We start from the raw sequence: 12,377 nt of genomic DNA, 5'->3' as shown, positions 1-12,377 counted from the left end.
TGTTCAGCAAATAACATAACTTCTCAGGGCCTCAGTTTCTTCGTGCATAAAATGAGCCACTGGATTAGAAGACTGCTAAGGTTCCTTTCAATTCTAAATTTATGATTAAATTATTTTCCTTTATAAATAACTACTTCAGAATCATTAATCAAAAATATGCTACAATTAGATATTTTACCTGTGTCTGTAAGTTCATAGAGAGTAAAGCCATCCACAGTAAGATAATTCTGAAATCTCTCTCTGTTAACCCATGATTTAAGATCTCCATCTTCATACTCTTAAAAAAAAATATGGGGGGGGTGAAGGTGAACAAAAATAAAAATAATACTAATTTCTACAAATATGTTATGTTCCTATAAACCAAGACTTAGTCTATATATCAAGTTTTAATACTGACATGGAACTTTGAAAAGTATAACAGATAAATTTAAAAATGTACAAGAAACCATATCATAATTACCAAAATATAGATCTCAAAATATATCCTTAACCACTAACGAAAAAATTTAATAAGTAATCAAATGCATTTTAAATTATTTTCTCCTTGGAGGCATAACCAATATAAAAGCAAAAATAAAAATTTCATTTACTAAAGATTACTTTCCCTTAAATATTTAATAAAAAAAATAATTTTTAACAACTTATTTAGTTCCCATTAAGAAACCAAATTATATCACAGCTAAAACTGGTAATTCTTTAGAAATGACAATATTCCACCATTTCGGGAGTACATAGCATTATACAAATAACTGACTTCTAGAAAGGCTATGTGAGATGCTCTATACAAAACAATGGATAAGAATTCACATAATCTTGGGAAGAGTATAAACTGAGTCAAAATGAAACGTGCAGAACCAGAAAACAACTTACACAATAAAAAACAATGTAAATGGAAACAACAATAAAAATGAAATGGAAAGCTATGCAGCTATAATGACTAAGCTTCAACCTGGATCCTTTGCAGAAGTGAAGGAATAAAGGTGTGGAACACTGGATATACTGTCAAACTCAGCAATACATTGGTTAAATTTGCTAAACTATTTTCCCTCTTTTTTGTTTTTCCTATTCTTTATTAAGAGACAGCTTGCTGGGTAGGAGACGAGAAAGGATCTATTCAGGAATGAAGGTGATACAAAACTTAAATTCCTGCCCCTCCCCATTAATGTGATAGCACCATGTCCAAGACATTGTTTTAAGTATTGGGTATGCATATATTTTAAAAAAATATTTAGTCTCAAGGAGCTTGCATTCTCTGAGAGAGGGAAGAAATGAAGTACCACATATACAGGCAAATGTAAAAAGTATAAAGGAATGTGGAAGGTGATACAAAGTACACGAAGAAAATTTTTAAAAAGAAAACTTGGGGTAGGTGGGTGGTACAGTGAACAGAGCACCAGGGGGACCCGAGTTCAAATCCAGTCTTAGACCCTTCACACTTACTAGCTGTGAGACCTTGGGCAAGTCACTTAACCCCAATTGCCCTGACCCACCCAACCCAAAAGGGAGGAAAATAAAAAGAATACTTAATTGAGGGGATCAGAGAAAAACACACTAAGTGGTTCTTGAGATGATCTTTAAAGGATGTTCCAACTAAGGCAGGTAATGGGTGGGACAAATGAGCTGCATTTCATTCTTCTCTGGGAACTGAGGGTAACATCAACCTTCTGCCTAATCCTGGCCTCATCAAAACGACGTTCAAAGAGGAACATGAGATACAACTGTACAATTCAAGTAAAATTTATTCCAGAAGTTTGACTGAAATGTAGAGTACATGGGGATATTGTGAAACAAGGCTACAAAAGTATGCTGAAGGCCAACTATAGAGCGCCTTATACTCTGCTGAAGAGCTTTTCTATTATCCCATCAGTCACAGGAATCTACTGAAGGTTTTTAAAAACAGAATGACACAGATCTATGTTTTATGAAGTTTATTTCAGTAGCTGCAAAAAAAATGATTTATAGGTAGGAAGAACTGGAGGCAGTTAAACTATGACAGCAAACTATTACAATAGTCTAGTTAAGAGATGAGGAGTCCTGTTCTAGATTGTATTTGTGAGTGGTAATGGAGAAAGCCAATAAAGGGATTGAGGAAGACTTGGCAACTGATGAGACATATAGTGTGAGGTAAAGAAAAATCTAAATAAGACTTTGAACCTTCCAGCCCAAGACAACAGAGAAGGTTGGCAGGAAGTCTGTTGTGCCAAGGTGAGAGAGGAGCACAGTCTAGTGCAGGCCATGCCAGTGCAGACCTGGCCCCAGCAAAGTAGGAGCTGGCCTCAGGGTGACTGAATCACTGGCAGCAGTACTGGATGCCAAACCTCTCAGCCCACAGATGTCAAGACAGTTCAGAAGGTCAAAAGGAAAGGTCTGTCACACTGGGTGAGAGTGGAGCATATGCCAGCGCAGGCTACGTGAGCTCAGGCTTGCCCCGGCAAACCAGGAGTAGAACTATGGAGCGAGTGAATCAGCAGTGCCCCTGACCGATTCTGGAGTTCTGAGCGCAGAGATGGAGAAGAAGGACATCACAAGGGTCTCCCTGTTGGCACTGGGGGCAGAGTTCTGTTGCTCTGCCTATACTCAGATGCAGGTGGCAGTCCTGGGTTGAGGAGGAACACAAGCTCTAGAGGAGCTTGCAGCCACAGTTTCACGGCAGAAAAGAGGGCTGGTGGTCACCCACAGAGCACAGGCCAGGAGAACAGTAAACTCATCTCTCCTTACCAGCTTGGAAGAACTGAAAACATACCAGTCGCTAGATCTCTGAAAATAGCTTCACAAAACCTCTGAAGCTTGGGACAGTGCACCCTTTCCCCTAGAAGCAGAGTCCTACTTTAACAAAGAATTAAAAGTCAAGTAATAGGCTGGGAAAATGAGTAAACAGCAGAAAAAAAAATCTGACCATAAAAAGTGACTATGGAAGATCAAGTGACAAGGACAATCAAAACACACTCAGAAGACAACAAAGTCAAAGCTTCTACATCCAAAGCCTCCAAGAAAAATATGAATTGGTCTCAGGCCATGGAAGAGCTCAAAAAGGATTTTGAAAATCAAGTAAGAAAGGTAGAGAAAAAACTGGGGAGAGAAATGAGAGTGATGCAAGAAAATCATGAAAAAAGAGTCAAGAGCTTGATTAAAAGAGACGCAAAAAAATGCTAAACAAAATAACATCTTAAAAAAAAGACTAGCCCAAATGGTAAAAGAGGTCCAAAAATGCAATGAGGAGAATGCCTTAAAAAGCAGAGTTGGCCAAATGGAAAAAGAGGCACAAAAATTCACTGAGGAATTCCTTAAAAAGAATTCTTTAAAAGAACTCCTTAAAAAGTAGAACTGACCAAATGGAAAAGGAGGTACAAAAGCTCACTGAAGAAAATAATTCCTTAAATATCAGAATTGAGCAAATGGCAGCTAATGACTTTATGAGAAATCAAGAAACAATAAAACAAAACCAAAAGAATGAAAAAAAATAAAAGACTGTGAAATATCTCATCAGAAATACAAGTGACCAGGAAAACAGATCCAGGAGAGATAATTTTAAAAATAATGGCCTACCTAAAAGTCATGATTTAAAAAATAAAAAGCACAGACATCTTTCAAGAAATCATCAAGGAAAACTGTCCTAATATTCTAGAAGCAGAAGGTAAAATAGAAATTGAAAGTATCCACCAAATTATAGTCAAATTCCCGAGTTTCCAGGTCAAGGAGAAAATATTGCAAGCATCCAGAAAGAAACAATTCAAGTATCATGGAGCCATACTCAGAATAACACAAGATTTAGAAGCTTCTACCTTAAAGGATCAGAGGGCTTGGGATATGATATTCCAGAGGGCACAGGAGCTAGGATTACAATCAAGAATCACCTACACTGAAAAACTGAGTATAATCCTTCAGAGGAAAAAACACACATTCAGTGAAATAGAGGAATTTCAAGAATTCTTGATGAAAAGACCAGAGGTGAACAGAAAATCTGGCTTTCAAATACAAGACTCAAGAGAGACATAAAAACGAAAAGAGTAAAGTAAAATCATAACAGACCTAAGAAGACTAAACTGTATACATGCCTATAGAGGAAGATGATAACTTGTAACTCCTAAGAACTCTCTCATTATTAAGGCAGTTAGGAGGAGTTTAGAGAAAGAGGGTACAGGTGTGAATTGAATATAAAAGAATGATATGAAACATATTTCCTAAAAAGGAAAATTAGGGGTGAGAGAAGAATGTACCAGGAGAAAGGGACAGGGAGAGGTAGAATGGGGTAAATCATCTCATGTAAAAGGGGCAAGAAAAAGTTTTTACAGTGGAGAAAAATAGTGGGGAGGTTAGTGAACCTTACTCGTATAAGAATTGGCTCAAAAAGTGAATAACATACACACTCAAGATAGAAATCTATCTTACCCTATAGGAAAATAGGAAGGGAAAGGGATAAGTCTGTGTGTGTGGGAAGGGGAGGGGGGTCAGATGTTATAGAAGTGAGGGCAAATTAGGGGAGGGGATAGTCAGAAGCAAAACACTTTTGAGGAGAGACAGGGTGAAAAGAGAGAGCTAATAGAATAAATGAGTGTGGGGGGAATAGCATAGAGGGAAATACAGTAGTTAGCAATAGCAACTGAGAAAAATATTTTGAAGCAAAGACCTCATTTCTCAAACACATAGAGAACTGAGTCAAATTTATAAAAATAAGAGCCATTCTCCAATTAATAAATGATTAAAATATATTAAGTTTTCAGACAAAGTAATCAAAGCTATCAATAGTCATATGAACAAAATGCTCTAACTCACTACTGACTGGAGAAGTGCAAATTAAAACAATTCTGAGGTACTTACCTTATACCTATCAAATTGGCTAATAAGACAGAAAAGGAAAATGACAAATAGCAGAGGGGATGTGAGAAAAATGAGACATTAATACACTGTTGGTGAAGATGTAAATTGATTCAACCATTCTGTAGAGCAATTTGGAACTATGTCTAAAGGGCTATAAAACAATGCATACCCTACCTCGCAATATACATCACTAGGTCTGCATCCCAAAGGAGATTTTAAGAAAAAAAAAAGTAACCTACATCTACAAAAATATTTATAGCAGCTCATTTTGGGGGGCAAAGAATTAGAAATTGAGGAGATGCCCATCAATTAGGCAATGGCTAAACAAACTGTGTTATGTGATTATGATGGAATACTACAGTGCTATAAGAAATGATGAGCTGGATGCTTTCAGAAAAACCTGGAAAGACTTACCTGAGCTGATACAAAGTGAAATATACTGTGTACAAAGTAATAGCAATATTATAAGATAATCAGCTGTAAATGACTTAGCTATTCTCAGCAACACAACAATCCAAGACAACTCTGAAGGGCTTATGATGAAAAATGCTATCCATGCCCAGAGAATGAACCGATGGTCTCTGGATACAGACTGAAGTATACTTTGTTTTTTTACGTTACTTTTCCTTAGGTTTTTTTTTTTCCCCAGAGCGGGAGGGGGTCCTCTGTTTTCTTTCACAACATATTTATTATGGAAATGTTTTGCACAACTACATACATATAACCTATGTCAAATTGCTTGCCTTTTCAATGGGGGAGGATGAGTAGGGAAGGAGGAAGGGACAAAATCTGAAACTTAAGTTTTTAAAATGAATGATAAAAATTGTTTTTACATGTAACTGGGGATAAATCAAATACTAAATAAATTTTACCAAAAAAAAAAGAAACGTTTAAGAGAAAAAAAATAAAACAAAATACAAGGTCTCAAAACAAATAATGCAAATACAGTTAAAAAATAAAAAAACAGGAATTAACAGAAACTCTGAAGATCTTCATTTTAATTCTCCAAATAAAATCTAACAAAAAATATAGTAACTGATCAAAAACCTTTTCCTTCATTTTTCCAATCCTAACAGTAAAATATAATGCAAGAATACTTTCAAACAAATATCAGAAAAATTGCATTCTTCAACCACAAAAAATAGAAAACATTGAGGAAAAAGTTTCCCCCCCTCAGGTCTACTTTGTCCTCCACAAACATAAGAGCCAATATTCAGAAAATGGAATTAAAAATAACTGGATAAATATGAGAAAAAAAGTAAATAAGGTATTTAGAAACATACATAAACTATTTAATAGAAAAGATTGTAGAGGGGTTACCTAAGCCATGAGACAAAAAAGCAGCAAAGTTCTTCAATCATGCTGATGAAATTATAAGACACTGGTGCAATACTGGCTAAAGAAGAAGAGAGATAGGGAAATTCTATAACCGACTAGAACAAGGATCTGACATCCCCTTGTTGGCCTTAAAATGTAAAATGGCAACTATTTAAAAAAAAAAAGACTTTCATCTTGCCTTTTCCTTTGCACGTTTTGGAGTACAGCAAGTGGAGGAAAAGGCTTATTCTCTCCTCCTCTACCAGCAACAGTCTTGAGAATGGAGCACATCACAGTATCCACGGGAAAGGCCTAAGCGGGGGAGTCGAGTGAAGTTAGTGAGAAGAGGCAAGAGTCTGAAGCATGGAAGTTATGATCCTCTTCAGGCAACAACAGGACTCTACCCCAAGATTCCTTTTGGTAACAATGTGTGGGCTCTAGCCCTTCCCAAAGTGAACAGCAGCAGGTTAATCAAGGATTTCATCTAAGTTTTGTCAAGATAACTTGCTGGTCATAGCAAATCCTCTTTATCGACAACTCAAAAGGTGACTCTACAGATGGATATCACCAGATAGTCAATACAGAAATCAAACTGATTATATACTTTAAAGTCCAAGGTGGAAAAGCTCTATAAAGTCAATTAAAACGTGATCTGGAGTCGACTGTGGCTTAGATCAGGAGCTTCTTACCACCAAATTCAGACTTATAATGAAGTAGAGAAAACCAATAGACCATATAGGTATGACCTAACTGACATCCCTAATGAATATGAAGCAGATGTGATGAAAACATTTAAGGGAGTAGATCAGATAGACAGATTGCCTTAAGAAATATAGACAGAGGTTCTCAATACTGTGCAGAAGGCAGCAACAAAAAATATTCCAAAGAAAAAAGAAAAGCAAGAAAGTAAAATGGCTGTCTAGTGAGTCTTTACAAATACCTGAGGAAAGAAATAAAGCAAAATGGAAAGGAGAAAGGGGAAGATATAGCCAACTGAAAACAAAATTCCAGAGAACAGCAAGGAGATAAGGTTTTTCTTAAATAAGCAATGCAAAGAATAAAAGAAAACAACAGAATGGGGAACACAAAAGATCTCTTCAAGAAAATTTGAGATATCCAGGGAATGTTTCATGTAAAAAAGGTCACGAAAAAAGACAAAAATGGCAGATTTAACAGAAGAGATTAAGAAGAGGTGGCAAGAATATACAATAGAACTAAACAAGATAGATCTTAACATCACCACTAATCACTAAGTTGTGATTACTGATCTATAGTCAAACACCAAGGAGAATGAAGTCAAGCGGGCCTTAGAAGGAAGCACTGCTAACAATAAGACTGGTGGAAGTGATGGAATTCTGGCGAAGCTATTTAAAATCCTAAAAGATGATACTATCAAAACTCAATCTGCCACTAAATTTTGAAAACTCAAAAGGGTCATTAGAATGGAAAAGATAAGTTTACATCCCAATCCTAGAGAAGGACAAAACCAAGGAATATTCAAATTACCAAACAATTGTGCTTACTTCCCATGTCAGAAAGGTTATGCTTAAGATTCTGAAAGCTAGGCTTCAGGAGTATGTGAACCAAGAACTACCAAAAGAGCCGGATGGTTTTTGAAGAGGCAAAAGAACTCTAAACCAAACTGCCAACATGCGCTGGATTACAAAGGAACCAAGAGAGTTCCAGAAAACCATCTACATTAAACCTCTGACTGCATAGATTACAATGAAATACGGCAAGTCCTCAAAGAGGTGAGAGTACGAGATCATCAGCTCCTGAAGCACCTATATTCAGGCCAAGAAGAAAAAGAACTGAACATGGAACAATTTCCTAGTTTAAGATCAGAAAAGGAGGATGACAAGGCAGTATAGTATCACCTTTTTTATTCAAATTATATACAAAGTACATCACAAAAATTGACAGGCTAGATGAATCAAAAGCTGGATTAAGGTTGCCAACAATCTCAGATATGCAGATGATATTACTCTGACAGCAGAAAATGAAGAGAAATTCAAAAACTTCTTGATGAGGGTGAAAGATTCAAGTATAAAAGCTGGCTTGAAGATTAACATCAAAAATACTAAGATCCTGGCAACATCATTTACCGGCAAATAAAGAGAGAAGAAATGGAAGCAGTATCAGATTTTATATTCTTGGGCTCCAAATTCAACGCACAAGGCAACTGCAGCCATGAAAAGATGCTTGCTCCTTGGAAGGAAGCAAATCTGGACAGCATACAAAAAAGCAGAGATATGATCTTGCCAATGAGGGTCCATATAGTCAAAGTTATGGTTTTTCCAGCTGCAATATATGGCTATGAGAGGTGGACTAGAAGGAAAGCTGAGCACCACAGTATCAATACTTTCAAACTGTGGTGTTGGAGAAGACTTTTGAGAATCCCTTGGACAGTAAAGTGTTCAAATCAGTCAAAACTTTAGAAAATTAATTCAGACTATTCACTCCAAGATCAAATACTAAAGCTGAAGCTTAAATACTCTGGCCACATGATGAGAAGATGTAACTCACTGGAAAAGGATGAGATGGACAGATAGTGTCAGGGAAACAACAAACATGAATGTGGGCAGATTTCAAGAGAGAAGACAGAAGGGCCTGGAATGTCCATGAGATCATGAAGAATTGGACACAACTGAATAATGGAACAACAATAAAGCTAAAGACAGTGGAAATCAGAACAAAGCATTTTTGAAGATACACATTCTGGCTAGAAGCAGTCTCTAGTGGCCTAGCAGAGAAGCATGAAGAATAGCAAAATGGATTTTATAAGATCTTAGGAGATTCAGAATTAAAAGGCCCTTGACTATGTATCTCTCCACTTGTATGTATCAACTCCATAGATATTTGCTCTTTCCAGTAATGCAGTATTTATACTCTGGGGAAGTATTTTCTTGCTATGTTTCTACTATACTATTTCAGTAAATGCCTTCGTTTCAGGTGAAGTGTCTCCTGGATAATTAACAAAGGTAAAAACAAAGCATTTCACAGTGAAGGCCTGTGAGCTCTAATTTTTAGGAGTGTGGACCCAGCTAGTATCTTGTACCTGGGGCAATCCTTTCCTGGAGTAATCTAAGCTGCAAGTTCAAGCTGAGGGAACAATCTAAAGGGGTACTAAAAATAAATAAATAAAGATGAGAGTGTGGGATGCTTTTTTTAGAGGTGGGGTAGTCTGGTCTTGTGATTTCATCCACATAGGGTACTTCTGTGTGAAAACTCTATCAGTGAAAATCAGCAACTCTTCTTATTTCTGCCACAAAGAGTTATCTAGAGTAGCTATAAGATGTGTTCTGCCAGAAGTCAGACAGCTAATATGTGAGGAAAATGCCTTGAACTTAGACCTTCATAACTCAAAAGCTTGTTCCCAAATTAAAATACAATGCAGTTTGCTAAAGATAGATCAATCAATGAAGACATGGTGCTCAAATTCCATAAAAGGTTTCTCATAGCAGGCTATCATCAAAGCAACAACCTACAGAAAATTCTAAACTGGTTATTTATAGAGTATCTGCAAAATTAAAAATAATAGATGGAAAAAAAAATATGAAAGAAACAAAAAGAAAAAAATGGGACACAGAGAATTCACTTAGGTAGCTAGCCACCAGGAAAAACTAGGCTTAAAAGGTTTAAACACAAACTAATTAGCCCTTTCTCTTCCTGCCAAAATAATAAATGATAGGAAAAATTCTTGTGGAAAATAATTTAATTTCAGATGCCTTTTTGATTACCAATTTATCATTCTGTGGTCATTCAAATAAGATCAAAAAGAAAAAGAAAATCCAAAGATGTATACCTCATGAATTTCATAATTAATCTTTTTATTCATATGAAAAATATACCTCAACATTAATATTAATTAAGCTATCATTAAATAAGTGGTGTAACAAATTTTTAAATTTGGATTTTTAATAGCTTCAAGAACAGTTTTAGTAGTAAAAGTTGACAGAGCTATGCAATTAACTTATTCATGTATTATGGCACAGTTTTCTTCTGAAGTCACTCTCTCAAAAATTTTAACTCCCCCACTCCTTTTCCAGTTGCAACTCTATGTGACACCAATTATTGTCACTTTTAATGCCCCTATGTATATGAATATTTTAAAAACTAATATTTAAAGGATTAATAAGTAGAAATCAGTACTAATATTTTTTAAAACTTACTAAATTTTAATTCAATCTAGAATTCCACTGCAGATTTATGTTATTTGTATTTTGCATGAACAAAATGGAATTTATATCTTAAGGCCAGTCAACTTACTCAGATAGTGAAGAATACTTATATTTACTAGATATTTTATTCTAATCAAATTGTGTTATAAGCTTCATGAGGCATTATATACTTACCATCATATACAAAGTAAGTTTCATCTTTGAAAACAAGCACAGCAGGCATCTCATTCAGGGTTACATACTGCAAAAATCAAAAATTTCAATGCCTTAATCATTGAAAAAACTTTTAACTGGTGACTGTCATTTCACAGAGATTCAGAGATTTTGTTATCATAAAACATGAAAAGAGACCTCAAAAGAAATTAATTCAAATTCTATGAACTTGTCCCCCAGTCTAACTTCCCACCTTAATAATCTGTTCACTTATCAAACATTTTTGGTGGAAACAGTCAATGATACGGCCTTAGAAACAAAGGCAATAAATATACTGTGGATGAAACTGTGAATTAGTCTAGTAATTCTATAAAGAAGTTAGGAATTGTGTTAAGAAATAACAAAAGCAACAATAATAGTTAACATTTAAATACTTCTTTAAGGTGTGCAAAGCATTATACATATTATCTCATTTGATTCTCAAAGGAGGAAAACTGAGGTGGAGAGAGGTTAAATGACTTGCCCAGAATCATATACTTAGTAGGTGTCAGAGTAGAGGATTTGAACTCAGATCTTCCTGACTCCAAGTAGATAGAGAGACAGAGACAAAGAACAGCAGTTTTCATAGTAGAAAAAAAAATGAAAATACAGTAGCTGCCTCTTGACTGAGGAAAAAACTAGACATATTACATATGAATGTAATGGAAAATATATTGCATTGTAAGAAGTGATGGGATAAGAAAGTCATAGAAAGATTTGCTAACTATGTACACAACTATGCCAACAGAAATGGAAAGGACAATAATTTAAAATTGACAGTGAACACAGTTTAATTATAATGACCAAGTTTGGCCACAAAGAAAAAATGTAAGAGTATGTGGAGACTACGGGTGTAGAATAGTATATTATACTTGGTTAAATATATTGTTACTTTCTCTTAACAGCTTTTTCTTCTTACTTCCTTTTTGATTCTGTACTAAAGGATTTATTAGGATATGAGGGTGATATGAAAATAAAAGATACTAATAATTTTTTTTTTAATGAGATAAATCAGGGGTGGCTAGGTGGCACATTGAATAGAGCACTGGCCCTAGAGCCAGGAGGACCTGAGTTCAAATCCAGCCTCAGACATTTAATACTTACTAGCCGTGTGACCTTGGGCAAGTCACTTAACCCCAATTGCCCTGCCTTCTCCCCTCCAAAAAGCAAAAAAAAAAAAAAGATAAATCTTTTGTCAATGATTATACTTTCAGTCATTGTATCACTTTCTAACTAGCTAGTGGCTTATGTAAAAATAACCACTCTTAAAATAATTCTAGAATTATGTTAAATAACTAGTATTTAAGCATCCAAGGGAAAACTATAATTTTTAGATTTTACAAAAATATGCACATTCACACAATATAGTAGGTAGTACTGAAAAGATGTGTATTTTGTGGGGTCAGTTTTATAAGATTAATGCAATGGGTCTTTTTTAATGGGTCAAACTGAATGTGACATAAATCCATTAGTGGAATTTCTTATTTAAAGAACCTTCATAAAAATTTTTTTTAGGCAATCGGGGTTAAATAACTTGCTCAAGGTTACGCGGCCAGTTATTTCTGGGTGTGGTGCTAAGTATCTGAGCCTGGATTTGATCCCCAGGTCATCCCGACACTGGAGCTGGTGCTCTTAGTCGCTGTGCTACCTGGCCGCCCCCTTTACAAAAATTTTTGCTGTGAGAATGGTCACTTAAAAAGCTGTTTTACAAATTGATAATCTCCTATATAAGGGCATTCTTAAAACAGGGTCTGGTCAGTCAGCACTGTGAGCAAGCACTGACAATAATTTATTTATTAAGTACATACCAAGTGCCAAACACAGTGTGAGGTGTTGGGAATATATAGTACCTGCCCTTGAAGAGTCCAT

General features: G+C 35.5%; 1 protein-coding gene and 1 long non-coding RNA gene across 7 annotated transcripts in view; one reads left to right on the top strand and one right to left on the bottom strand.

The window, feature by feature from the left end:
• LOC138169992 (uncharacterized) overlaps positions 1-12,377 on the top strand; it is a 713,900-nt gene that overhangs the window by 621,958 nt on the left and 79,565 nt on the right. The window lies entirely within an intron of this gene.
• TMX3 (thioredoxin related transmembrane protein 3) overlaps positions 1-12,377 on the bottom strand; it is a 95,539-nt gene that overhangs the window by 31,669 nt on the left and 51,493 nt on the right. For all 6 annotated transcript variants that reach the window (XM_069099574.1, XM_069099579.1, XM_069099575.1 and 3 more), the window contains 2 exons: positions 10,491-10,557; positions 179-277 (listed from right to left, as the gene is read on the bottom strand). In XM_069099574.1, coding sequence (XP_068955675.1) covers positions 179-277; positions 10,491-10,557 — 166 coding nt within the window. The remainder of the gene's footprint in view (positions 1-178; positions 278-10,490; positions 10,558-12,377) is intronic.

The sequence above is a fragment of the Petaurus breviceps genome, unplaced genomic scaffold (genome assembly GCF_028583685.1).
Source record: "Petaurus breviceps papuanus isolate PSGF00001 unplaced genomic scaffold, PetGlider_PUasm1.0 38, whole genome shotgun sequence".
NCBI lineage: Eukaryota > Metazoa > Chordata > Mammalia > Diprotodontia > Petauridae > Petaurus > Petaurus breviceps.
The sequence above is the reverse complement of the archived record's forward strand: the minus strand, read 5'-3'. Positions and strand labels throughout refer to the sequence as shown.